The sequence below is a fragment of the Prionailurus bengalensis genome, chromosome E2 (assembly GCF_016509475.1).
Source record: "Prionailurus bengalensis isolate Pbe53 chromosome E2, Fcat_Pben_1.1_paternal_pri, whole genome shotgun sequence".
NCBI classification, from domain to species: domain Eukaryota; kingdom Metazoa; phylum Chordata; class Mammalia; order Carnivora; family Felidae; genus Prionailurus; species Prionailurus bengalensis.
Window position 1 is genome coordinate 15423745 of NC_057352.1, and position 27481 is coordinate 15451225.

Here is a 27481-nt window from a genome sequence, read left to right on the forward strand (position 1 = left end):
TTATGTGACCCCCAAACAAGGGACTTGCAACGCGTGCATAGACCACCTAACTCTGGGCCTCAGTTTCTCACGAGGGGAGTCTTTGGGGTCATGCATATAAAGCTTTTAGCACAGTGCTTGCTGTGAGCGAGCTCTGGGGGAACTGGGACCAGCAATGGTTTGCTAGCGGGAGGAAGGCCTGGCGTTCCGAAGTCTGGCTCTAGGATGTCTCAGGTCAGTCATTTGAGGTCCCTTGGGCGATCTAGGGCGATCGGAAGGAAAGTGACCGCCCAGGAGGTCAAGAGAGAAATGGGTCGTGGTCCCATCCTTGCTGCTACTGAACCTCGGATATTTCAGTGGTTTTCAGGGAAGGGGGCAGGTTTCCAAAGTGGGGGCACGCGGGCTGTCGTTGCCGCAGAGAAGTACGCGTGGCAGAGAGGTCCTCCTCAAGCACAAGCCGGGCTTCTGAGACTCTACGCTGGGGACGCAGTGTAAATGCGAGAGAATCCCTGGGGATAGGAACTTGATCCAATGTTTCAAAACCAGGCCCAGGGTCGGAGTCACAGCTAAGCCATTTACAGCACTGGCCAGATGGCGGGAGAGACGTTTTGAATGGCGGAGGCGGCTGTAGGCAAGGAGGCCGGAACGAGGAGGCAACAAGATTTGGGGGGGAGGAAGCAGCTGGAACCATTCCCGCGGCGGAGGCTCTTGGGGAGGTGGACCTCGCTGGGAGGAGGTGGCTGGGGGGGGGGGGGGACCGGGACCCGGTATCAGATCGCCGGGCGCTTGGCAGCAGGGACGCGCGTGGTGTGGGGAGGGGGGGGGGACGGGGAGTGTAAGCTCTCCAAGGGGCGGGCCCCCGGGTCCCCGAGCGCGGGGGCTGCGCGTCCTCCCCGCCCCGCCAGGCGGCAGCTGGGCCCTCCCCCGGCGCCTGCAGCCTCCCGGATCCCGCCCCTGCCTCGCTCCCGCCCGCCGCAGCCGCCCGCCCGCGGATCCCGGAGCCGCCGGCCCCCGCAGAGGACCGACTGCCCAGACTGCGGGTCCCGGGGCTCCCTGGGCGGGGCCGATCCCAGGGAGCCCCCCTGACTGCCTCCCAGAGCAGGGTGGGGAAAGGGATCTTAGCCCGCCGCCGCCTCCGAGCGGGCCGCCAGGTGAGCGTCGGGACAGGTAGGGACGCAGGTCGGGACGGGTGTCCCGTCCCCACTCGCCCCCGGGGCGCCCGGGGAAGGACTAACGCCCCCAGGCCCTCGCGGGAGGGGCGGGTCCCCCCGGAGTCCTTGTTCCCCAGCGCCCCTTCTCCTGCCCTGCCTGGGTCCTAGGCTGTCCCAGCCAGCTTCCGCCCCTTTAAGTCCAGAGTCGCACGGACGCACGTTTGAAAGCCCCAGGTCGTGCGGAAAGGGCTTAAAGCGGGTCCTCTGACGCCCACGCCTTCCACCCGGCCGCTCCCGGGCAGAGGCCACGGTGGAAGAAACTCCCCCTCCCCCCAAAACGTACCCGACCAACACGTGTACTCCGCAGCCGGCGAGAGGCCAGACCCCTTTTACCAGCTCTGGTTTCTTCTGTTTCTTCTGGCTGGCAGCCCCTTCGCCAAATCGGTGAATCAGAAGGCTCAGAGCCCCGTTTCTCGATTTAGCAACTTGGGCACAGTTTGTTTTTAGCTGCGGCCGCTCCTCCCGATTTAAATTTTGTTCTTCTAAGTTAACTTTTGCAGCGTTCAGTAATATTTCTTAACGCTCCATATCTTGTTCTTTCAGTCTGGATCCTTCAAGTTTAGAGAGCATCTGTTAACTAGCAATTTTGAAAGGCTGCAATATTAGGCACCTACTTTTAAAGTAAATACTTTTTTAAAGTGCCCCAGTACCACCCAAGAACAAAAGACAAATGAGGCAGACGAAGCTTTGCAGCAAAAACAGCCCCTTAAGCAACAGACCCCGGCCCCACGGCCAGTTAAAATTATTTGTAATTAATCGCTCATTGCTCGCAGTTTCCCTATTGGCTGCTTTCATAACGTCAAAAAAAGTGTTTTAAACGTCTTTCTTGTTCTATCAAATATTGATAGGATCTGTTTGACTCCCCATTTTGTGAGGCCTGGCTGATGAATCTATTTTAATAATTTTTTTTTCTTTTAATTTTAGAGAGAGCGCGAGCAGGGGAGAGGGTCAGAGGGAGAGAGACAGAATCTTAAGCAGGCTCCGGGCTTACATAGGGCCCTGGGATCCTGACCTGAGCCGAAATCAAGAGTCCAGGGTTCAACCACCCAGGCGCTCCTTCTTTAATAATATTTTGTAAGTTTATTTATTTATTTGAGAGAGAGAGAGAGAGAGCGCGCGCGTGCGCACACACACACACAAACGCACGCGCGCAAGTGGGGGAGGGGCAGAGAGAGGGAGAGAGAACCCCAAACAGGCTCTGCACTGTCAGCGCAGAGCCCCACGCAGGGCTCAATTTCACCATCAGTGAAATCATGACCTGAGCCAATACCAAGAGTCCAGTGCTCAACCCACTGAGCCACCCAGGCGCCCCAATATTTTTTAATAAAGTTTTTGTATTTATTTAAATACGAATTTTTTTCATCCAATCAAGTTATAGATGTGATTCACAAATCAAATAGAAATGAGTCTGCCTTTTTATTTCCTATATATATAAAAGCAATATCTTTAAGAGCACGGAAAGGGGGAAGCAGTGTTTGATCTTTTTTATTTTATTTGGGGGGGGCATTTTATCTTTTACTTTTTAAAATATTTTTTAAGTTTATTAATTTATTTTGAGAGAGAGAGCGAGCAGGGGAGGGGCAGAGAGAGAGGGATAGAGAGAATCCCAAGCAGGCTCTGCACCATTAGCATGGAGCCCAATGTGGGGCTCAAACCCACAAACCACGAGATCGTGACCTGAGCTGAGACCAAGAGTCAGGTTCAAAGCCCGGCTCTGCGGCTTTTGTGTCAGGTGACCTTGGGTCCATGGCTCCCCTTCTCCAAGGCTCAGTTTTCCCGGCTGAAAAATCGGCACCTCCCTCCTGGAGCTGTTCGTGAGGCTTCTGTGAGATTCGATAAAGCCCTTGCCATGTGCCGAGAGCAGTTACTGTGCGGTTAACCGTAGCTGGTAGTTTATGAAGGCCTTTTCTTTCTTTTTTTATTTTCTTGTTTCTTTTTTTAAATGTTTATTTTTGAGAGAGTGTGAGCAGGGGAGGGGCAGAGAGAGAGAGCTGGGGACAGAGGATACGAAGCAGGCTCAGCTCTATTAGAGCAGAGCCCGATGCGGGGCTGGAACTCACCACCCGTGAGATCGTGACCAATGTGTGACATACTCACCGGGATAGTCAAATCTCACACCAGTGTGACTCAGCCCTGCCACCAAATGGGTCTGGGAAAGACTTCCGGTTTTCCAGGCTTTTGGATTTGGGGACTGGGGAGAGGAGATGGGGACCTGCACGTTTCTCATTTTACGGAGAGGAAAATCCACTCAGAGAGGGAAGCCCGTTCCCCCAAGGTCATGAACAAGAGTTTGGGGTGGGGCTGGCCCAGGAGTGACTGACCATATAGAACCCGCGACACTCACCTTCCCCACAATGCCACTTTCTCTGCGGGCTGTCACCAGCAATTTCCGAAAGCAATGTCCCTTACTAGCCTGGTGATGCCTCCTCGCCCAGAAATATCACTGCTGCCTCCTGGGAATGAGATGATGCACAGAAAGAATTTTCCAGAGTGCCTTACCCAAAGAAAGCACTTGGCAAGTGTGAATTATAATTTGCGCAAAGATGCAGTGAGACAGTTTCCTTCCTGGGTTCAATAACATCAGTGGTGTTTATTGATAGCATTCATATTTTTTAAATGGTGAATTATAACATCCATACAGAGAAGTATATAAAACAGATGAACAGTTTAACAAATAATTGTAAAATACGGAACCAGGGCCCAGGTCAGCAGCAAGAACATCGTCAGCCCCCAGAAGCTTCCCTGTGGGCACCTGGTTAATAGCCCTCTCCCTCCCCACAGGGGAAACCAGCGCCCTGACTTTTACGATACTCACGTTCCTATTTTGCTCTTTTTATTTTTTTTTGGTTTTTTTATGTTTATTTTTTTTATTTTTGAGAGAGAGAGAGACACACAGAATCCGAAGCAGGCTCCAGGCTCTGAGCTGTCAGCACACAGCCCGACGCGGGGCTTGAACTCGCGAACCGTGCGATCGTGACCTGAGCCGAAGCCGGACGCTCAACCGGCGGAGCCACCCAGGCGCCCCTATTTTGTTCTTCTTTATATGGTTTTAGTACCCACGTGTGGGTATTAACGACACTTTATTAGTTTAGCCTGTTTGCGAACTTTCTAAGAGTAGCACCACGGGTGGGAGTATATAGTTTATCATCCAAGCAGGAAACTTTAGAAGTAGTGGAGGTCTGGAATTACCCCGGGGACCATATGTGTCGTAGACCAGGGCTGCCCCGCGCAATTCAAGCTGCCCGGGTGTCCCAGGACTCAACGTTCTAGGTGCCTTGCCGCCGTTCTGTGACCACCTTAATTTATTCCTACATCCTCCAGTGGATGGATGGGTCATTTCCAGACCGGAGCTGTTAGAGACAATTGTGTCATGAACATTCTAGTGTGTGTTTCCCGGCTCTGGGGTCAAATGGCTGGGTCCTGGGGCAGGCACACATTTTCAACTTCAGTAAAAAATGCCCATCTAGGGCGCCTAGGTGGCTCAGCCGGTTGAGCGTCCTACTCTTGATTTCGGCTCGGGTCATGATCTCGAGGTTTGTGAGTTCGAACTCCACCATCGGGCTCTGCGCTGACAGTGTGGAGTCTGCTTTAGGGGCACCTGCGCGGTTCAGTTGGTTTTGGCTCAGGTGGGGTTGAGCCCTGTGGCAGGCGGAGCCTGCTTGGGATTCTCTCTTCCTCTCTCTCTGCCCCTCCCCTGCTCTCCCTTGCGCGCTCTCTCTCAAAATAAATAAATATTGAAAAAAACCTCATAAAAAAATAATTGTACTTTTTAAAGATTATTCGCTATTGACCTTTGTAACTTCAAATGTTATGCTTCACTTCTTTTTCTGATTCTGGCAACTTTTGAGTCCCGTGACGTGAAGCAGGTGAGCCAAGCATCTTGGTTTCCCCTCCTCCCGCCTTGGTTTCCCATCTTTTGTTACTTGTACATTTATTTTCACAGTGTCAAGGTTGATAACATCTACAGTCTGTTCTGTTACCATATTTAAGTCTTAGATGCTTTCACTGTAGAGTTTCCAGGGTTTTCCTGACAGCTTCAGTGAGGTGTAATTTACATACCATAAAAGTCAGCCCTCTAAAGTGTGCAGTTCAGTGATTGTGTAGTGAATTTACAGAGTCGTGCAGCTATCACCAGTTTTAGAGCATTTCTGTCACCTCCAAAATATCCCCCGTGCCTATTTGTGGTCACTTCCCCGTTCCCCAGCCCCGCCCCAGGCAACGACTAATCTTTCTGTAACTTTAGATATGTCCTTTGGGGACATTTCATGTAAATATATCATACAGTATGTGGGGTTTGTGTGTGTGTGTGTGTGTGTGTGTGTCTGGCTTTTTTCACTTAGCATGCTGTTTGGGGGTTCATTCATATCGTAGTGTGTACCCATTCTTGGTTCTTCGTGCTGCCGATCAGCGTGCCGTTGTGCGGATAGACCACGTTTTGTTTATCCATTCACCAGCGGACGGACGTTCGGATCGTTTCCAAATAGATAATGTTGCTGTGAACGTTTGCAATCAAGCCTGTGCGTGGACACGTGTTTTTATGTCTCGTGGGCAGGTAGCCTCGTGATAGAATTGCTGTGTTTCGTGGAAAGTTTATGCTGAGCTGTTTTTGTTAATGTTCACCTTTCAAAGAAACTGCCTGTTTTCCCAAGTGGCTGTCCCATTTCACGTTCCCATCAGCAACATGCGGGGGTTCCAGTTTCTCCGGGTACTGGCCAGTCTTTTGAACAGTAGCCATTCCGGTGGGCCTGACATGGTGTCTCATCGTGATTTTAATTTGGAGTTCCTTAATGACTAATGATGTTGAGCATCTTTTCATGTGCTCGTTAGTCATACACATATCGTCTTTGGTGAAATGTCTCCTCAAATTTTGTGTCTATTTTTAAAGTGGTTTGTTTGTCATACTGTTGAATTTTAAGTGTTCTTTATATATTCTGGATACGAGTCCTTTATCAGATACATGATTTGCAGACATATTCTGCCAATCTATAGCTGGTCTTTTTCATTTTCTCACTGGTGTCTTTTAAGTGCAAAAGTTTTAAATTTTGAAGATGTTTAATTCATCCATTTTTTCCTTATACGAATCACACGTTTGGTGTCTTATCTACGAAGTCTTTGCTTGACCCAAGATCATTAGAGTTTTCTCCTATTTTCTTCTAAAAATTTTTGTGGTTGTAACTCTTACATTCAGGTGTATGGTTTATTTTGAGTTGATACTTGTGTGTGGTATGAGGTAAAGGCCTAAACTCATCTTTTTGCATGTAGATTTCCCATCACCGTTTGTTGAGAAGACAGTCTTTATGCTAAGAGACCAGATCTTAAATGTTCTCACCACAAAAAAGAAACGATAATTAAGTGACATGATTGGAGGTGCTAGCTAATGCTAAAGTGGTAATCATCTTGCAATACATAAATGTATCAAATCAACACATACACCTTAAATTTACACAATGTTATATGTGAGGTGTATATATATATTTATATGTATATACTCAGATATATATATACATATACATACATGTGTGTACATATATATATATATATATATTTTTTTTTTTTAAGAAGAATGTCCCTATTTTAGTGAGAATGTCTCTAGCCTCCAGGTCAAATTGATTCTTTTTTCTTGCATATTGTCAAATTGACATAACATGGATACAGTTAGTGTATATATTTGGACCACGATTTTCTTAAGCAGTTTTTTGTTTTTCCTGCAGTTTGTCAGAGCTTTAATTTTTCCCTTTTTTTCTGAGTTTTTTTTTTTTTAAGTGTATTTACTTATTCTGAGAGAGACAGAGGTAGTGCAAACAAGGGAGGGGCAGACAGAGAGGGAGACAGAAAATCCCAAGCCGACTCTGCACTGCCCGTGCAGGGCCCAATGCAGGGCTCGAACCCATGAAACCACGAGATCGTAACCTGAGCCAAAACCAAGAGTCGGATGCTCAACAGACTGAGCCACCCAGGAGTCTCTAGGATTTTATATTTTTTCCCAACGTTTATTTATTTTTGGGACAGAGAGAGACAGAGCATGAACGGGGGAGGGGCAGAGAGAGAGGGAGACACAGAATCGGAAACAGGCTCCAGGCTCCGAGCCATCAGCCCAGAGCCTGACGCGAGGCTCGAACTCACAGACCGCGAGATCGTGACCTGGCTGAAGTCGGACGCTTAACCGACTGCGCCACCCAGGCGCCCCAGGATTTTATATTTTTAAGTTTTTCTAAGCTATCTCTGCAAAAGAACGTGGAGCTCAAACTCAAAACCATGAGATCAAGTCACATGCTCCACTGACTGAGCCAGCCGGGTGCCCCTTTAATTTTTCCCTTTTGAGAGAGGTATTTTCTGGGTTCTAACTCATCCAATCTACTTTTGGGGAATTTTTTTTCTTCTAGAAAACATTCTTCCTTTTATAATATCCTGTTCTTACTGTGTTTTGAGTATCTTCTCTAATCTAAACGTACCCAGGGCAAATGTACCAATTTGCAGGGCCCAATGCAAAATGCGTGTATGGGCCCCTTGTTTAGAAAGGATTGAGAATTTCTGGGGCGCCTGGGTGGCTCAGTTGGTTAAGCGTCTGACTCCTGGTTTCGGCTCAGGTCATGATCTCGCAGTTCGAGGGTTCGAGTCCCGCACTGGGCTCTGTGCTGACGGCATGGAGTCTGCTTGGGATTCTGTCTCCCTGTCTCTCTGCCCCTCCCCCACTTGCGCTCTGTCTCTCAAAAATAAATAAACATTAAAAAAAATTTTTTTTTAATCAAAGTAACTGGTATGATGGGGCCGGCTCAGTCGGTAGAGCACATGCCTCTTGATCTCGGGGTCATGAATTCGAGCCCCACGTTGGGTGTAGAGATTACTTAAAAATAAAATCTTAAAAAATAAGTAACTGTTTTGAAATTTGGGGCTGTTATAAATATAGTCCTGCTTTCCCACTGGCTTCTTAGTCTAGTTGAAGGGATGACTGAGAACTGTGTTTGGGGACAGCACTTGGTGTTAGGAGGGAGAAGCCAGTCTTTGCTGGGAGTGAGCTCCCAGAGGCTTCATGCAGTTTCTTTATTTCTTTTTTTAACGTTTATTTATTTTCGAGGGAGAGGGAGAGACAGAGCGTGAGCAGGGGAGGGACACGCAGAGAGAAAGAGAGGGAGACAATCTGAAACAGGCTCCAGGCTCCAAGCTGTCAGCACAGCACCCGATGCGGGGCTCGAACTCACGAGCTGTGAGATCATGACCTGAGCCGAAGTCGGAGGCTTAACCACTCAACCGACTGAGCCACTCAGGCGCCCGGAGAGATCTGTTAAAGTAGAAATGAGCAGTCACCACTGAGGTCTCTCCAGCACATCCAGTCTGCCAATCGTCACGTATCTGAATAAGGCCTTTCCAGACCATTCCGTCCAACCGAGCTGGCTGAGAGCAGAAGAACCACCTTGCTGACATTAGAATGGTGAAAAATAGGAGCGCCTGGGTGGCTCAGTCAGTTAAGCGTCCGACTCTTGGTTTTAGCTCAGGTTGTGATTGATGGGGTTTTGGGGGTATGGATGGTGGTCGTGGGCTCCGGCCAAGAAAGAATTCTTGAAGACGTCTTTGGTGCAAAAAGGTGATTTTATTTATTTATTTATTTTTAAATTTTTTTTTCAACGTTTATTTTATTATTTTTGGGACAGAGAGAGACAGAGCATGAACCAGGGAGGGGCAGAGAGAGAGGGAGACACAGAATCGGAAACAGGCTCCAGGCTCCGAGCCGTCAGCCCAGAGCCCGACGCGGGGCTCGAACTCGCGGACCGCGAGATCGTGACCTGGCTGAAGTCGGACGCTTAACCGACTGCGCCACCCAGGCGCCCCCAAAAAGGCGATTTTATGAAAGCCCGGGGACAAGATCCGTGGGCGGGAAGAGCTGCCTTCATGCAGTTTCTTTAGAGAACAGTCCTCCAGTATGGTTTTGTTTTTCCCGTGGATGAATGTTGGGCAGCCGGAGGCCTGTGTGGCGAAGCACGTGGGGAGCAGGAGAGCGAGTGGGGAGCCCATAGGCGCAGTCATTGCGAAGACGGGCGACCTCTGTCCTCCCTGTGCTCTCTCACTCTCCACCTGCACACCTACCCCAGCCTGGCCCCCCTCGACCCCTGGCTCTGGGTCCAAAGCCTCTTGAGGTTAGGGTTAGCCTCCTTGAGGCTCCATTGTGCCCACTTTGAGTTTGACCCTGGCCCCTACACTTGGGTCTGCTTTCTGTCTTTCTGGAAAATAGTGGCATTCCTTTTTTGTGGACGGGCTTCCTCCTGTTTGCTTTGCATTTGCATTTCTTTGCCGTCAGCAGAGAGAGGACGCCCTTTGAGAGGGAGATCAGGCTGCCCAGATTCCAACCCCCGGTCCACGTCTGACTGCTGTGTGACCTTTGGGGAGTCATTTTGCCTCTCCGGGCCTCAGTTTCCTCCTGGTGTGATCAACTGGGATAATACAGAAGTCACAAATGGCCACACCCATTCAGTTCCTGGGTCTGCAGATCTGTCTGTTATCTGGCCCATACGGTGCCTTAATTTTTTTCTAATGCATTGCTAACCTTTAAAAATTGGGTGACTTCACATGGAAACTGGGGTTTCCAGTTTCTTTTGAACAAACTGGAAGATGTGGCCAAAGCAGACCAACCTTCCTACTTGGCGGTGAAGGAGCCAGAGTACAGATTGGCACAGACTTCAGGCTGGCTGTACCTTCTGGTTTGCCAATCCCCACCACTCCCTGTTTCCTCCTACCCAGAGGCCTCGTTTAAGATACTGCCCATCTCAGGGGCGCCTGGGTGGCTCCGTCGGTTGAGCGTCCGGCTTTGGCTCAGGTCATGATCTCACGGTTTGTGAGTTCGAGCCCCGCGTCGGGCTGTGTGCTCACAGCTCGGAGCCTGGAGCCTGTTTCAGATTCTGTGTCTCCCTCTCTCTCTGCTCCTCCCCTGCTCATGCGCTCTCTCTCTCTCTCTCAAAAATAAGTAAACATTAAAGAAAAATTTTTTAAAAAGGATACTGCCCGTCTGGGAGTGAAGCATCCTATTCTTGGTTTCAGCTCAGGAAGAGATCTCCCAGTTTGTGAGTTCGAGCCCCACTTTGGCTTTGTGCTCATGGGGCAGAACCTGTTTGGGATTCTCTCTCTCTCCCTCTCCCTTTCTCTCTGCCCCTCCCTCGCTCCCTGTCCCTCAAAATAAATAAACTTTAAAAAAAAGAAAAGGATACTGCCTGTCTGTTGGAGGCATTTGAACTTGGTTTTCCTGGGATACCGTTTCCAGGGCATCCAGCACAGGATCAGGCACATAGGACTGTTACTGTTAAGAGGCCAGCCAGGGGCAGCAGTGTGAGTGGGGGCCCAAACCCAGCCCTTGCTCTCATTGCCAGGCCAGGCTACCCCAGGGTTGGATTCACCCAGAAGGCATGGCTTTTTTTTAAAGCTTTATTTAGTATTATTTTTTTTAGTATTTTTAAAGTTTATTTATTTATTTTGAGAGAGAGAGAGAGCACATGTTGGGAAGGGGCAGAGAGAGAGGAAGAGAGAGAGAATCCCAAGCAGACTCTGCAATATCAGTGCAGAACCCAATGGGGGACTTGAACCCATGAACCTCGATCTCATGACCTGAGCCAAAGTCGGCCGCTTAACCGACTGAGCCAAGATTTTCTTTTTCTTTTCTTTTCTTTTTTTTTTTTAAGGCATCCCTTCCAGGGGTGCCTGGGTGGCTTGGTCAGTTGAGCATCTGACTTTGGCTCAGATCATGGTCTTGAGGTTTGTGAGTTCAAGCCCCACATCAGGCTCTGTGCTCACAGCTCAGAGCCTGGAGCCCGCTTCGGATTCTGTGTCTTCCTCTCTCTCTGCTCCTCCCCTGCTCACAATCTGTCTGTCTGTCTGTCTCTCTCTCTCTCAAAAATAAACAAACATAAAAACATTTTTTTAAAATAAATAAATAAAAATAAAAGGCATTCCTTCGGGGTGCCTGGGTGGCTCAATCAGTTGGGTGTCCAATCGGCTCAGGTCATGATCTCACGGTTTGTGGCTTTGAGCCCCATGTCTGGCTCTGTGCTGACAGCTCGGAGCCTGGAGCCTGCTTCGGATTCTGTGTCTCCTTCTCTCTCTGCCCCTCCCCTGCTCACACTCTATTTCTCTCAAAAATAAATAAGCATTAAAAAAAATGTTTTTTTTTAAATAAAAAGGCATCCTTTCTGGACGGCTCAGTTGGTTAAGCATCTGACTTTGGTTCAGGTCATGATCTCACAGTTCGTGGGTTTGAGCCCCACTTCCGGCTCTGTGCTGACAGCTTGGAGCCTGGAGCCTGCTTCAGATTCCGTGTCTCCTTCTCTCTCTGTCCCTCCCCCACTTGCTCTCTCTCTCTCAAAAATAAACACTAAAACAATCTTTTTTTGAAATCAACCCAAAGACTGCTAAAAGCCAGCATAGGCCCTGATTATCAGCAGCTCGTCTGACTTCTTGAAAGGGAAGCCACATCAAATCTTTGAACCTGCATGTAATTCTTAAGAGCAAAGAATTCTGATCTCGGCTTATTGAGAAACAACATCAGCGCTATGGTTCAAGAGCAAAGACTTAAAATTAATAAGGGAAGATGTCAGGTAGAGGAAACTCCCCCGAGGGCACGACAAACAAGCCATTCTGTCAAAGATTAAAAAGACAATTGACAACACCTGGTCCTGGCAATTGGAACTGGCCTGAGAACACATCGTTGAAGGGACTGAGAACGGCCCGTTGTTGCCAAGAAAACCTATTGGGTGTTTTCTTGTCAAGTGAAATATACACTTACTGTATGATCCCAGAATGTCCTTCCTAGGTATTTACTCATGAAAAATGAACATGTATGTCCATACAAACACTCGTACCTGAATGTTCATTGCAGCTTTATTCATAACAGCCCCAAACGGGAAAGAGCCCGATGTCCCATCATGGTGAGTGGATAAACAGATTGTGGTTTATCTGCTCCATGGAATACTCCTCAGCGATAAAAAGGATCCAAGTACCGATTGACGCATGCAACCACGTGGGCGGATCACAGAGAAGTTACCCTGAAGGAAAGCAGACACAGGGGAACATACTGTATGTATCAGCCAGAGTCCAATCGGGAGACAGAAACCAGGCAGTAAATTGAAGGGAGAACGTTTAATAGACAGAATTATTAATTATAGCAGGGAAAATAGCTACTAAGAAATGAAGAGAATGCTAAAGAATATAGAAATAGCAGAGATCAGGAGCAGTACCACCTCTGTGATCCAAGACTGAAAGCTTGAGGGCGCCTGGGTGGCGCAGTGGGTTAAGCGTCTGGCTTCTGCTCCGGTCGTGGTCTGGCGGTCCACAAGTTGGAGCCCCGCATCAGGCTCTCTGCTGTCAGCACGGAGCCGGCCTCAGATCTTCTCGCTCAGTCCTCCCCCACTTGCACGCTCTCTCTCAAAAATAAACATTAAAAAAAAAAAAAGACTGAGAGCTTGAGAAAGATGACAGTCCCAGACCCTAATCTCATTCGAGAACTCTTGGAGGAGGCTCACAAAGGGCATAGGGGCCGCCCCCCCCGCCCCGGCCCCGGTTGTGCTGCACCTTGAACTTGATGGAAAGGCCCCGCTCTGGAACTTGCCAGAAGTCTGTCCAGCGGGATGCTGGGGAATGCAGTTCGCAAGGAAGTGGGGCGCTCGAGGCAATTGGAAACCGCCTGAGGGGGGGGCGCCAGGGGACGGCGCTGGCCGCGGGGTGCTGGCAGGCACGGGAGAAGCTTGCACGCTGCAGGTGCCTGAGAAGCTGCCCTGGGGCGACGAAGCTGGAAGAGAAAAAAAAAAAAAAAAAAAAAAAAAAGCCTTCTTCCTGTCGTGTTCCTCTGGCGCCCTCTACTGGGGAAATTCAACCTGTCAGCCGGCACAGAAAAGTTTAAATGGCCAAACTCGAGTTTGGCCAAGGGGAACTATGAGGCAGTATATGCCTCTGTGGATTCGCCTTGGGGAGAGGGTACACAGGGGAGGGGAGTGGGCACATGTGAAGCTCCCTGCCCCCTCTGAGCTCTGCCAACTCCCCACAGCACCCGCGCTGAACGGGTATGTTATATGATTCCATTTGTATGGGATTCTAGGAAAGAATGTTAAGCATCTGATCATAAGGTCATGATCTCATGGTTCGTGGGCTCGAGCCCTGCTTGGGGTGAGCCCCGCTTCTCTCTCTCTCTCTCCTCTCTCTCTCTCTCTCTGCCCCTCAGTCACTAGTGCCCTCTCTCTCCCTCTCACAATAATGCTAAAATGCTAAAATTTTAGCCTGGGTGGCTCATCGGTTGAGCGCCTGACTCTTGACTTCAGCTCTGGTCATGATCTCGCAGTTTGTGGGTTCGAGCCCCAGGTCAGGCTCCAAGCTGGTGATGTGGAACCTGCTTGGGATTCTGTCTCCCTCTCTTTCTGCTCCTCCCCTACTTGCTCTCCATCTCTCTCAAAATAAATAAAAATTGAAAAAATTAAATAATCTTTAAAAATGATGCTAAAATTAATAAAGGTAAAATCAATACAAATTCAGTAATAAAATTAATGAAGGACGAACATCCTATAAAATGAAGACCACTTAATGAATCATGAGCCTTGAAAATGAAATTCTAGGAGCTCCCGGGTGGCTTAGTCAGTTAAGCGTCCAACTTCGGCTCAGGTCATGATCTCACAGTTCTTGAGTTCGAGCCCCACATCGGGCTCTGTGTTATCAGCACAGAGCCCCGTTCGGATCCTCTGTCCACCTCCCTCTCTCTGCACCCCCGCCCCCCACCGGTGCGCGCGCATTCTCTTTCTCTCTCTCTCTCTCAAAAATAAACATTTAGGAAAAAGAAAGAAAGAAAATGAAATTATATTATTTGGCCTTTGGCAAAAGTAGGCTCTAGCTGGAGAGACCGTATGGAGATAGACAAGAGCCTGCCAAGCCCCAGCTGTTCGAGTCTCCCCATCCCAGGCGCCAGGCAGGGGACTGAATAAGCCCTCAGATGACCCAGCCGCACCCCTGCCGGATGACAACTGCACTCCAGCCCCCGAGAACTGCCGACCTGCGCCCAGGCAACTCCCAGAGCCAGAAAAAAAAAATCATAAAATAATGGTTATTGTGAGTGGATTCCAGCAAACAAACCATGTCAATGGTGTCATCACTGAGTCATGGAGGAATTTTGGGGCAATATTTTCCAGTCACTATAAAAAGGCCACTGGCCCCACACAATTTGAGGAACTGCTGAGGAGAGAGATAAGCGAGCTTACTCGTTTCCAGGGACGCCTTCGCTTTAAATAGTCCCATATTTTGTTTGGCAAGTCCGGGGAGAGCTTCTCTGACATCTTTTTGTCCCTTTCCGTGGACTACCATCTCGGCTTATTGTTAGTGTTTCTCCTAAACCTTTTACAGAAAGGACTCAAGCCGTACAGCCTGATGAATATTTAACACACACATATAGCCAGGCCTCGGGTCAGGAAACGGAAACAAAATCCTTTCTAAATCCTTTCTAAATGAGTACATCTCTGCCTGGTTAGAATTTCTTTTTAATATATATGTATTTTGGGGGCGCCTGAGTGGCTCAGTCAGTTGAGCGTCTGACTTCGGCTCAGGTCATGATCTCACGGTTCGTGAGTTCGAGCCCCGCGTCGGGCTCTGTGCTGACAGCTCGGAGCCTGAAGTCTGCTTCGGATTCTGTGTCTCATTCTCTCTCTGCCCTTACCCCACTTGTGCTCTCTCTCTGCGTCTCAAAAAGTAAAAAATGTAAAAAAAAAAAAAAGAAAAAAGCATATATGTATTTTTAAGTTTATTTATTTATTTTGAGAAAGAACGCACAAGCAGGTGAGGGGCAGAGAGAAGGAGACACAGAATTCTGCGCCATCGGCACAGAGCCCGATGCGGGGCTCGAACTCACGAGCCCTGAGATCAGGACCTGTGCTGAGATCAAGAGTCGGATGCTCAACCGACTGAGCCACCCAGGTGCCCCTGCCCAGTTAGAATTTTTAATGCTGCCTGAAATTCTCTTAGCAGAGATTTTTTTTTCTTAAGATTTTATTTTCAGGTAATCTCTACACCCAACGCGGGGCTCAAACTCACAACCTCGGGATCAGGAGTCGCAGGCTCCACCGAAGGAGCCAGCCAGGCGCCCCAATGGCAGAGAATTTGTTGTTGCCGTTCAGCACATGTGGTCACCATGAAGTGGGCCATCGTGTCATCGACCGCAATCTCAAGGTGCAAACGACTCCGGATGGTTAAATAAAATGAAATAAAGGTATCACACCAACAAAAATACCTATCGTCAGAATAGCTAAAACGTGGAAGCGGCCCATGTCCAACAGCCGATGAATGGATCAGCAAAATGGAATATTAAGCAGCTTAAAAAGGAAGGGAATTCTGGGACGCCTGGGTGGCTCAGTCGGTTAAGCATCCAACTCTTGATTTTGGCTCAGGTCATGATCTCAGGGTCGTGGGATCAAGCCTCGAGTCGGGCTCCACGCGAGGCATGGAGCCTGCGGGAGACTCTCTCTGCCCCTGCCCCACTCTCTCATCAATTTTTTTTTTAAAAAGGAAAGGAATTCTGATTTATGCTACAACACGAGTGAACCTTGAGGATATTACGCTAAGTGAACAGGCCAATCACAAACCGGTGCTGTATGATTATTCCTCTTACGTGAGTTACTTAGAGTGGTCGAAATCATACAGACGAAAAGGACAGTGGTTAGCGGGGGCAAGAGGGAAGGGGGTGGTGGGGAATTACTGTTTTACAAGGTGAAAAGACTTTTCGAGATGGATGGCAGGGATGGTGACACGTTAATATATTTAATATCACTGAATTGTACACTTAAAAAGGGTTATGAACTCTGGGCTCTGCGCTGTCTGCAGGCTGACAGCCTGCTTGGCATTCTCCCTCTCTCTCTGCCCCTTCCCTGCTTGTCCTGCCTCTGTGTCTCCCAGCATAAATCAGTAAACTTAAAACAAAAAATCAAAGAGACCAAAAACACATGCTATTCCCGAATTACGTTTCCTAGGCTCAAAGGAGATAAATACGTTTCATAGGCAAGGAAGTGGGTAGTCGGGATTGGAACCCAGATTGGTCTGTGTCTGCACTCAGGGTGCCCCGCTGTTTCTTACCGGGCGGGGGCTCTTTTGGCTTTTGGGGCAGGACAGTTCTTTGTGGAAGGTACCCATCCCACACAGTGCAGGTCACTGAGCCTTGTCCTATTTAGTTAGTGCTGCATAACAGACTACTCAAAACATAGTGACCTAAAACGATAACCTTTATTTCACGGCTCTGGGGGTTGGCTGGGCTCAGCTAAGCTGTTCTTAGAGCCTCACACGCAGTGCCGTCTGACAGTGACTGGGGTTGGGTCACCTGAAGGCTTATTCGCCCCTGTGTCTAGCCCCCGGGACGTGACTCAAACAGCTGGGGCTCCCCAGACTTTTCTCCGCCTGAACTCACGGGGTCTCTCCAGTGCGATGACTTCAGGGCAGCCAGACTTAAGCAATGACTCGGGCAGGGGTGTCCTGGAGCCGGCTTGTGAGAGCAAGACTGTGGGCAGCTCTCCAGCCCCACAGTTCGGGGACTTCATGTTGGTAGCTTGCGATGAGCGGCGGCAGGTGCATTTACCCAGACGTCAGTAAATGCTATGGACCCAGACTCTTTTTCTCCTCCTTGTTAACCACTTAGCCCGCGCACCCACTGGAGTCAGGGCTCCCAAGGCACCTGTCCCAAGAGAGCCAGGCAGTGACCTGTATCTTTTACGACCCCGCCTTGGAAATCCCTTAGCGATGTCACATCTGTGGTGCTCTGAAAGTTGAAGCAGTCACAGAGGTCTGCCCGTGTCAAGGGGAGGGGTGTGGACTCTCAATGGAGGGCAGTCGAGTCCCAGAAAAGCATGTGATGTAGTATATGTTACTATAGCCATCGTGGTCTGCAGAGCGTCTCGGGTTCTGGAAACTGCCTTCCAGTAGCATCCCCTGGTCGCTGTGCCGGCCAGTAAAATAACCACACCCCTCCCCCCCCCAACATACGCAGCCCCAAAGACTCTGACAGCAGGGCATTGTTGTGCCTTACGTGTCCCATACTGGCTCAGCCAGTAGTTGGCATTCAGCCGTGTGGACATCATGGCCATAAGGCTCCTTATGGCCCTTTAAGCAATTTGTTTTGTTTTTAAATGTTTATTTATTTAGTTTTGAGAGAGAGAGTGCGCGCACGCGCGCGCGCGCACACACACGGGGGAGGCACATGGGGGAGGGGCAGAGAGCGAGGGAGTCACAGAATCCAAAGCAGGTTCCAGGCTCTGAGCTGTCAGCACAGAGTTGGGCACAGGGCTCGAACCCACAAACTGTGAGATCATGACCTGAGCCAAAGTCGGACGCTTAACCGACTGAGCCATCCAGGCGCCCCCCACTCCCCCCCCCCCCCCCAGACAAGCATTTTGTATACTCAGGGCTCGTAAGGTACATCACTTGAAGGTCCTTGCTCCTTGGCAAAGTCTGCCTGCACTCATCTTGTGAGGAGGCCACCCCAGCTCCAGAGATCCCTTGTTCGCCAATGTCCAGCACATTCTTTTTTTTTTTTTTTTTTTTTTTGATCAGCACATTCTTAAGGAGAACCAAGCCAGGAAACCACACTCTGATGAGTTTCACGTCCATGACAGGCAAATTGGTAAGCTTGGTATTAAATTGTTGCTAATTATTAATGCAACTAAGAACCACTTGGGGAAAAGCACACCCTGTCTCTTGAAGCCTGTCTTATAACCCATCACCGAATCAGGGTGAAGGGGGGGGTATCAGGACCCATGTGGGTGGATCACTAGCCCGACGCAGGCTTCTTAACAAAACCTTAATCAACTTATTTAAAAATAATAACAGCTGTCACGAGTTGAGCACCTCCCGACGTTAGACAACATAACAACATAACAAGCATTAGATCGTTGGAGCCTGTTAACCCGGGGCAACCTCCTGTGATCGGTTTGCCCATTACACAAGATGATGGGATTCGGTGAGATGACCCAGCTTAAATGCGCGGCACAGTCGCTTAATAAAGGCCCAATAAATGTCACCAGATGAAAAAAATCATAGCTAAATGGCTATTCGTCATTCTTTTATGATGGGTAATAATAATAGCAACTAACATAATTTGGCGTTCAATATTAATTTAATGTCACTCATTTCTGAGACACCAGCGGTTTTTAAGTGCTTTACAAACATGAACCCGTTTCGTCTTTACAACAATCCCGTGCAGTAGGTACTGTTACCATCCTCGTTCTCAGAGAAGGAAACGGCACTAAGAGGTTGAGTGATGTGACCTCGGTCACATAACCACCTAGCGGCAGAGCCAGAACTTGAACCCAGGCTGGCCAGGATCCAGCCACAAGGTGTTCATCGCTAGGCAGTTCTGCCCCGATGGAGAAAATGCAATGAGTTTCTCAGTAGGTCTTGAGCCCCATCACTGAGTTCTTGCTAAATAAAGGTGTTTCACCTGGCCATGCCTCAGTTTCCTCATCTGTGGAGTGGGTTTCTGATGTGACGATTCATTTGTTCATTCCATGAACATCTGTTCATTGAACACTTACTATGTGTCAGGCACTGGTGTGGATGGGGTGGTGTGTAATATACAAAAGAAACAATAACTCTTCCCCATGGTGATTATAATGCAGTTAGGGAGACAGGCAATAAACAAAGTAAAGTAGATTATATATGCTTGTGTGTGTGGTGTGTTAGGTGATAGGAGCTTTAGGACAAAGGAAGGGGGAGTAGGTGGTGGTCAGGAGGCCCTGAAATTGTAAACAAGGCGGCCAAGGATGGTCTCGTGGAGAAGTTGACATTTGAGCAAAGACTTGAAGTCTGGAGGTGAGCCTAGAAATCCTCTGGATCCGGGTGGCAGGAACAGCCCATGCGAAGGGCCTGGGGTGTGGGGGCTGGTGTCGCTGGGCAGAGGGGGTAAGGGGGAGATGAGGGCAAGGAGGTGATGGGGGCAGACTGTGTGGGAGCTTGTGGGCCACAGTGAGGACTCTGCCTTTATTCTGAGCGAGGTGGAGGCCGAGGCGGGGGGGGGGGGGGGGCGGGCCCTGAGCAGGACAGGGACAGGACCTGACTCAGGTGCTCACCCCGACCCGGCTACTAGTGAGGAACAGACACCTGGGGAAAGAAGCAGGGAGACAGTGATGAGCCAGGTGGGAGGTGTACGAATGGGCAAGATCCCCAAGGGAGTGAGTGGTGATGGAGGATACAGGAGGTTCAAATACCAGTCCCTGACGTTGCCAGATCAGAGGGAGGATGGACAGTCAAGGAGACTCAGCAGGAGCCACCAGGCAAACTCGGAGGGGTCCAGAGGTTGTGGGGCTTGGAGCCAAGTGAAGAGGGAATAACCCTCGGTGGCAAGTGCTGCTCAACAGGTCCAGCAAGGTGAGGACTGAACTCTGACTTTGATTTAGCACCGAGGGGGTCAATGGTGACCTTGGCATGTCAGGGGGGGCGAAGCCTGATGAGACAAGATTTAAGAGAGAACAGAAGTAGAAAATACGGAGGCAGAGACTGGAGACAGCTTTTTTTTGAGAAGTTTTACCATAAAGAGGGGTGCCTGGGTGATTCAGTCGGTTAAGCATCCTACTTCAGCTCAGGTCATGATCTCACGGTCCGTGGGTTCGAGGCCCACGTCGGGCTCTGGGCTGATGGCTCTGAGCCCGGAGCCTGCTTCGGATTCTGTGTCTCCTTCTCTCTCTCTGCCCCTCCCCTGCTCATGCTCTGTCTCTCTCTCTGTCTCTCAAAAGTAAATAAGTGTTAAAAAAAATTTTTTTAAAGAAAAACATTTAAAAATTAAATTTAAAAGAGAGAGAGAGAGAGAGAGAGAGGAGCAAAGAAATGGGGCCAGAGCTGACAGGGGAGGTGAAGTGAAGAGAGGGTTTGTTTTCAGACGAGAGGGATGACTGTGTGGACTGCCGAGAATGATCCAGCGCGAAGGGGGAATCCAAGGCGCGGCAGAGAGTGAGGAGAACTTGAGACTGAGGCCTGGAGTGAGCGGGGAGGGGTGGGAGCAGGCCGAGCCGGGGGCTGGGGGCGGGGGCTGACGTTTGCAGGGCAATCAGAGGGGAAAGCACAGAGGCCACGGGGCAGGGAGCTGGTAGATTGGGTGATGGGTACCTGTGAAAGTTCACTTCTCATTGCTTGTATTTTTTCTGCAAAATAAGAAAGCAAGGGGAAAGTGAAGAGGTGGAAGGCAGGGTGTGATAAGCTAGGCTAGCGCTGGGGGAGAAGGTGCGAAATAGTTATGTATAGAGAGGAGGAGCCTGTGGATAAGAGAAATGGCCTCTGCTTGCCGGGCTGGGCTGGGCTGGCCCGTGTGGGTCAAGTTCACAACCTTGAAGTGAGACCAGCCAGTGGAGTTGTGTGTTCTTTGGCGACCTTAAAGTGGGTAGGCAGGGGGCTGATCGAACCAAGGTCACGTGTCGGAGGAAGCCGGAGGCCAGGATGTATGCAAAGAATGTTTTTAAAGAGTATCTGAGCAGTTTAAACTGGATAAGGAAGACACGAGGACTTGAGGGGGTGAGGGGCAGTGAAAAGGAGGTAGACACAAAGGATGAGGGAATCACAGTGGGCTGGAAGGATTGTGGGGGTCTGGGGCCCTGGAAGGAAAGAGCTGGAGAGAGAAAGGGTGATGGTTGGCAAGGAGATTGAGGTCTTGAAGAATCTGTAGTTATTGAGACAAGGTCTAGGTGTGACCATAGAAGGGAGGGGCTGAGAAGAGAGCGGGTCAGAGAACAGAGAGGCCGGTGGCCCAGGATCCAGGATCATGTACCTGGATGTGGAAATGACCAGGGATGTTGAGAAGAGCAGCGTGAGTGGCAGTGAGCCTGAAGCTAAAGTCATGAAGTGAGGAGTGATCTGGGTCAGCAGATGGTGCACAAGGCGGCCTAATGAACCGCCTATTCTGATGACACAGGAATCATAGCTGGGGAGTTTGAGGGGGGGATAGGAGAATGGTCTGGAAGTAGCACCAAGGAGCAAGATTCACCCATTTGGAAGGGCCACAGGAGAGCTGAGTTTTGGTGAGAGCAAGATGACAAGAATGTTCAGCGAAGAGAGCGGGGAAATGGGTTTTGCTGACGACAGTTCAGAAGTGTCAAAGGCCCAAGGAGTTGGGAGCCGGCTGGGCGATGGGGGTGGAGATGGTTTCCTCCTCGGTGGGTTTTTGTGTGTGTTCGTGGTCATACACGTAAACTGACTAGCCTGACTCGAGTGCACCGGCCAGACATGGAAGCCGTGGTGAGCGGTAGTGGGGGTCATGGTCAGACCAGGGGTATTTTGCTTGAGGGGGAAAGGTGGGAAACCGATCGCCCCAGAGCCAATGAACGGTCAGGAAATAGGTACCCGGTTTTCACGGCCCTAGCAGCCCCTGGTCCTCCACCGGAGCTGGTGGGGTCATGGTCAAGCTGCAGGGACCTTGCGTCCTGGGAGAGATGAAGGGAGGCCAAATTGCCCTGACCTGCTGACCCCTCTCAACCCGCAGGATTCCGGCGGCCTGAGATGGGCGCCCGGCCTTCGCGGCGGCGGCTGCCCGCGGACCAGCCCGTAGCCTTGGACGCGCTGCCCCCGGAGCTGCTCGTGCAGGTGCTGAGCCACGTGCCGCCGCGCGCATTAGTGACGCGCTGCCGCGCAGTGTGCCGCGCCTGGCGCGACGTGGTGGACGGGCCCACCGTGTGGCTGCTGCAGCTAGCCCGCGACCGCAGCGCCGAGGGCCGCGCACTCTACGCTGTGGCCCAGCGTTGCCCGCCCAACAACGAGGACGAGGAGTTCCCGCTCTGCGCCCTGGCGCGTTACTGCCTGCGCGCACCCCTCGGCCGCAACCTCATCTTCAACTCCTGCGGAGAGCGTGCGTGCCGGGGGCGGGGCCAGGGGCGGGGCCGGGGAGACAGGAGTGTTGTGTGGGGTGGAGGAGCCGGGCGAGGATTAGTGTAGTGGAAGCGGTCAGGATAATGAGGCAGGGCGGGGCCGGGCAGGCAGCCAGGGGGCGTGGCCGAGGGAAGAGGAGACTGGGAAACTGGCCGGGGGCGGGGGAAAGAGATGGACTGGGGCGGGGGGGAGGGGGCAGGTGCTGTGGGCAGTGAAGGGAGACGAACTGGATGGGCGAGAAAGCTGGAGGAGCCAAGAGTCGGGCCCCGGCAGGAATGACACGTGCTCGGACTGTAGATACAGTGGGCGGGGTTAAGGGGGGAGGAGCCGGGGAGGACTCGGGGAAAGCCAATTGGGTGGCTGGCGGGGGCGGAGCTTGCATGGAAATATGAAGCCGCATTGAGAGCCTGTGGGGAGGGGGAACTGAGCGAGTGGGCGGGCCCAAGGCAGGGGGAGCCAGGAGGCTGCTGTAAGAGGGGATGGGACCTTGCTGGCAAGAGCCCGCAGTTAGGGAGAAGCCCAAGTGGGTAAATGAAGTAGATGAAGGGAGACAGAACTGGAGGCGGGGCCGAGTGGGGCTGAGGACTAGTTGAGTGGAAGGGCAGGGCTGAATGACGCGGTGGTAGGGTGGGAACAGGAATGCCCGCGTCTGGGAGGCGGGGCCAGAGTGGAAGAAACCGGGGGCGGAGCGCAGGAGGGAGGAGTCGATGGGCGGGGCAAGCTGAGCTGTGGCGGGCGGTCGGCTGGGCGAGCGGCAGGTGAATTCCTCGACTTCAAGGTTGTTGTATCCCACAGAGGGCTTCAGAGGCTGGGAGGTGGAGCACGGCGGGAATGGCTGGGCCGTGGAAAAGAACCTAATACTGGTGCCGGGGGCTCCTTCCCAGACCTGCTTCGTGACTTCTTTCCAGTGAGTGGCCCCTGATCCCTGGGGCAAGGGCCTTGAGTTGGGAAGGGGACCCTACCTACATCCTCTCTTTCCCTCATTGATTTACTCAGTCAAATATTTGTTGAGGGCCTGCCAGTACCAGGCCCTGTTTTATATGCCAGAGAGATACCAGGAAAATTCAGAAATGCAGCGGGGGAGACATTAAATACATAAAACAGTGAAATAATAATGACAACAAAACGACAAACATTTACATATAACTCTTTGAATCCTGGCAACAGCCCTGTGACACAGATAGTATGATTATGTCCACTTTATAACAGGCACAAAACGTAGCCAACATCTAGTAAATGGCGGAGCTGAGATCTGGGCCCAGGTGGTCTGGCGCCAGAGCTTCTGATGGTGATAAGTTCTATGAAGACATCAGAACAGTTGACTGGTTGATTCTCTCTATTCTCCTACCTCTTACCCATTTTCCTTGTTCCCTCCCCCCATATTCAACCATTCTCATGTGGCATCATCCAGCTCGCTAGTAGTTGCCAGTATATTGGGCATGAAGTGATGTCTCATTGACGTTTTAATTTGCATGTTTTGATTGACTAATAATTAAGCATCTCTCCAAGTGCTTGTTAGCCTTTTGGAATCCCTCTTTTGGAAATTGCCCATTCATCTTTTCTATTAGGGTTGATGTCTTATTCTTTTTTTTTTTAATTTTTTTTTTCAACGTTTATTTATTTTTGGGACAGAGAGAGACAGAGCATGAATGGGGGAGGGGCAGAGAGAGAAGGAGACACAGAATTGGAAACAGGCTCCAGGCTCCGAGCCATCAGCCCAGAGCCCGACGCGGGGCTCGAACTCACGGGCCGCGAGATCGTGACCTGGCTGAAGTCGGACGCTTAACCGACTGCGCCACCCAGGCGCCCCGATGTCTTATTCTTGTTATACGAGAATTCCTCGTATATTTTAGCCCCTTGTCCGTCCTGGCCATCTACTATCTGTATCAACTGTGTCCCTGGTGTTCTTGGTTGTTATTTTCACATATCAAATGCATCGCTTGTTTGCTTTAGAATGTGTTTTTGAAATTTGGGGTAAAAAAAACCAGTCCCTACCCAACAGTATTCTCTCATAGTCTCTTCTAGTAGCCTCATAGCTTTATCTTTCACATTTAGATCTTTAATCCACCTTTGAATACGGCGTGCCGCTTCTATCGCTAACGAAGTTGCCAAATATACCTAGGTCTGTCCCCGAGCACTCTGTTCTCTTCCACTACGCTATTTCTATTATGACGGCATGTTCAAATTAGGGGGGGGACTGTTTACAGAGGGGTAGGCAGACCACAGGGGAGACTGCGTGAACCTTAGGCTAGTAACAGTGAGGGAAGGGGCATTACCAGCCCTGGGCCTGACAAAGGTAAGGGGAGGACGCAGCTCCTAAAGAGAAGGCTGTGAGGAGAGGGTCCCGTGGAGCTGTATCCTTTCATGAAGAGACGTAGCAGTCCCACGGTGATCCATTGGGAGGGAGCCAGGAGGCCACATAACCTGATTTTACTCTCCTCTCTCCCTTCCCTCCTGCTAGACCTTCCCATCTGGGAGGTGGGACCCATCTGGGACCCAACGGGAAGGGGAGAGTAAGGGAGACCAGTCCACACAGGCAGTACACCCTCAGACTTGGGCCTCTGCACTTTAGGAGACTCCAGGATTGCCTGCTCAATGTTGAGCATCCATTTGTACTGCTGTCGCAGTCCCCACAAATGTTAGGGACATACAGGTCAGCCTGTATCCGGAGCCTAGAGCCTGGTGGAGAATGGTGGAGGGGATGTGAGAGGCCAACGGGATTGCCCAGCCCATCATATATCTTGTCTAGTAGAGCAAACCCCAAGGGAGGCTTCTTGGAGGAGGTGATTTCTGGGCTGTGACTTTCTGCCTCATCCCTTCACCATCTCCTCTTTCCAGATGGTGCTTCAAGAGGCAGCTTGTGGACTTGGTGATGGAGGGGGTGTGGCAGGAGCTGCTGGACAGCGCCCAGATCGAGATCTGTGTGGCCGACTGGTGAGGAAAGAATGGCAACCTGCCCCAAGCGTCACCCGTGGTGGCAGCAGTCGCGCAGAAGGGGTTCACCTGGGCCCCCATCAACCCCCCGGGCTGGCCACTGCTACTGTGCTCCAGGAGTGAGGCTGAGGGGGGGGGAAGTGATGCTCTCACAGTTGCAGAGGCAGGGAGGGGCAGGGTTTTGATGAGCCCAGAACCCCACTTTGCACTCTTCCCTGTCCCCCGTCAGCAGGCCCCAGGGTTGTTGACATGGGGGCCATTGGCTGGTGCCCCATCTCACCCACTCCTCCCTCATCGCCCACACTCAGTACGGACCCGAAGGGTTTGTGGACACCCAAGGCCCCAGGAAGGTTTGGAGCACTGTGCCCTGAGAACTGAGACTCAGGGGGGCAGAGTTGGGATGGAGGCAGTGGTTCCAGAGCCCTCGGGCTCTTTCTTCAAGCTCTCACTCCTCCATCAAAGTCTGGTTTCTTCCCTGGGGCTCTGGCTCCTCCCCAGAAATACCCAGGCTTCTCCTCCCCTGGGGGCGGTGGTTCCTCCCAGACACACACACACACACACACACACACACACACACCACAAAGCCTCTAGAATCCACCCCAGGGGCACCCAGGCTCTTCCCCGCAAATTCCCAGGACTTGATCTCTCCATGTGCAGGGTGGGTGTGTGCGACCCTCACCCAAGTGCAGGGAGGCTTAGCCCTCAGCCTCCCTCTCCCCGCCCCAGAGACCGGGTGGGTGGCAGGGACATCAAGGCTCACCACGACCTGGCAGGTGGGGTGCCCGCGAGAACTGTGGCTGCATCTACCGGCTCCGGGTTCGCCTCCTGGACGTGTACGAACACGAAGTGGTCAAGTTCTCGGCCTCCCCCAACCCGGTCCTTCAGTGGACTGAGAGAGGCTGCCGACAGGTGGGTCCAGACTGCCTTGTGCCAGGCACAAGAGGCCACATCTTGTAGGAGTGCAGTTATATGAAATGTCCAGAATAAGCAAATCCCTACAGAGAGAAAGCAGACAGACTAGCGATCGCCAAGGCTAGGGGAAGGGAGGGATTGGAAGTGACAGCTAACGGATATGAGGCTTCTTTCTGGGCTGATGGAAATGTTCCAGAATTAGAGAGTGGTGATAGTTACATAACATTGTGAATATAGGTAAAAGCCACTAAATTGTGCAGTTTAAATGGTGCATTTTGTTAGGTGAATATTATCTCCGTAAAAAAGTTTTGCAAAGGATAAGAAGCGCCAGAAGCTAAAGTTCTTCCGTGGCCCACAAGGCCCCACGTGATCTGCCCCTTACCTCGCTGACCCATCTCCTGTTCTCTCATTTGCTCCAGATACACTTCTACCCCAGGGCCTTTGCACTGAACGTTCCTCTGTTCCAAACACTCTTTGTCTCTGTCCTAATCCCCGCATGGCTCTCTCCCCTCCTTCGGGTTTCTGCCCTAGTGTTGCCTTAGTGATGCCTTTGCTCACTCACTTTACAACCCCACCCTCCTGCCTACCTTACCCTCTGCCTCTTACCCCCAGCTGTCTTCAGGGTCTGAGTCCCCGACTAGACTGTCAGGTTCACCAGGTTGTTCTTCGCTGCTGTAGCCCCAGCACCTAGAGCAGGGCCTGGTACCTACTTGATCCTTGGGGAGTGCCTGTTGAGGTGGAGGAAGACAGGGCCCCACAGCTCCTCAACCTCCCGCTCTCCTTCCCCATACAGGTGTCTCATGTCTTCACCAACTTTGGCAAGGGCATCCGATACGTGTCTTTCGAGCAGTATGGGAGGGACACGCGTTCCTGGGTAGGGCACTACGGCGCCCTCGTGACCCACTCCAGTGTGAGGGTCAGGGTCCGCCTGTCCTAGCCGACCAGCCTGAGCCAGCCTTCCAGAGTGTACTGCCGTCTGCCAGACGTCATCAGTCAAAGACAGCTTTGCAGTCGGGAGCCGGATGCCTGTGGACAGTGAGGGTCCCGTGTGGCCCATTCCTGGCACACCTCCAGTGAACCCCACTTGCTGCTGCTTCAGCACGGTATCACACATGCTGTGCAAGAAACCAGGGATCTAGGGCGTCTGGGTGGCTCAGTAGGTTGAGTGTCTGCCTCTCGATCTCAGCTCAAGACGTGACCTCGTGGTTTGTGAGATCGAACCCTGTGTCGGGTTCCGCGCGGACAGTGCAGAGCCTGCTTGGGATTCTCTCTCCCTCTCTCTGCCCTCCCCTCGCTCATGCTCTCTCTCTCAAAATAAATAAAGAAACCAGAGATCCAACAAGACTGTTCACAGCTTTCTGGGATAGAGGGTGGGGAGTCAGGGGGTAATCAGAGAGGTTTCCTTTGCAAATTATTTGCGTAGATACGTGGACATCAGTTGGTAGCCGGGGTCAAAAAACAGGCCAAACCAGGATTTCTAATCGTAGGGAAAGCTGCTGACCGTCTGGGGTAAGCCAATCGCTGGCAGGGAGTTGGGAGTCAGGGTGGTCTGTCCTTGAGGTGACCAACAGGGACATCAAAAGGAACCCTTTCTGTAGTTT

General features: G+C 51.1%; 1 protein-coding gene across 1 annotated transcript; it reads left to right on the forward strand.

Moving 5' to 3' along the window:
- Positions 1-908: 908 nt before the first annotated feature.
- On the forward strand, positions 909-27219 carry FBXO17 (F-box protein 17). Its single transcript, XM_043598973.1, has 6 exons — positions 909-1130; positions 21652-22014; positions 22830-22941; positions 24873-24968; positions 25742-25877; positions 26674-27219. The coding sequence occupies exons 2-6, from the start codon at positions 21669-21671 to the stop codon at positions 26815-26817; spliced, it is 834 nt and encodes a 277-aa protein (XP_043454908.1). The 5' UTR covers positions 909-1130; positions 21652-21668; the 3' UTR covers positions 26818-27219.
- The last annotated feature ends 262 nt before the right edge of the window (positions 27220-27481 follow it).

Excerpts from the sequence above, each read along its gene's own strand:
- FBXO17 (XM_043598973.1), top strand. The coding sequence starts at position 21,669 with ATGGGCGCCCGGCCTTCGCGGCGGCGGCTGCCCGCGGACCAGCCCGTA. Across the intron at positions 22,942-24,872 it reads TGCTTCGTGACTTCTTTCCA|ATGGTGCTTCAAGAGGCAGC; the intron begins GTGAGTGGCCCC and ends TCCTCTTTCCAG. Across the intron at positions 24,969-25,741 it reads GAGATCTGTGTGGCCGACTG|GTGGGGTGCCCGCGAGAACT; the intron begins GTGAGGAAAGAA and ends ACGACCTGGCAG.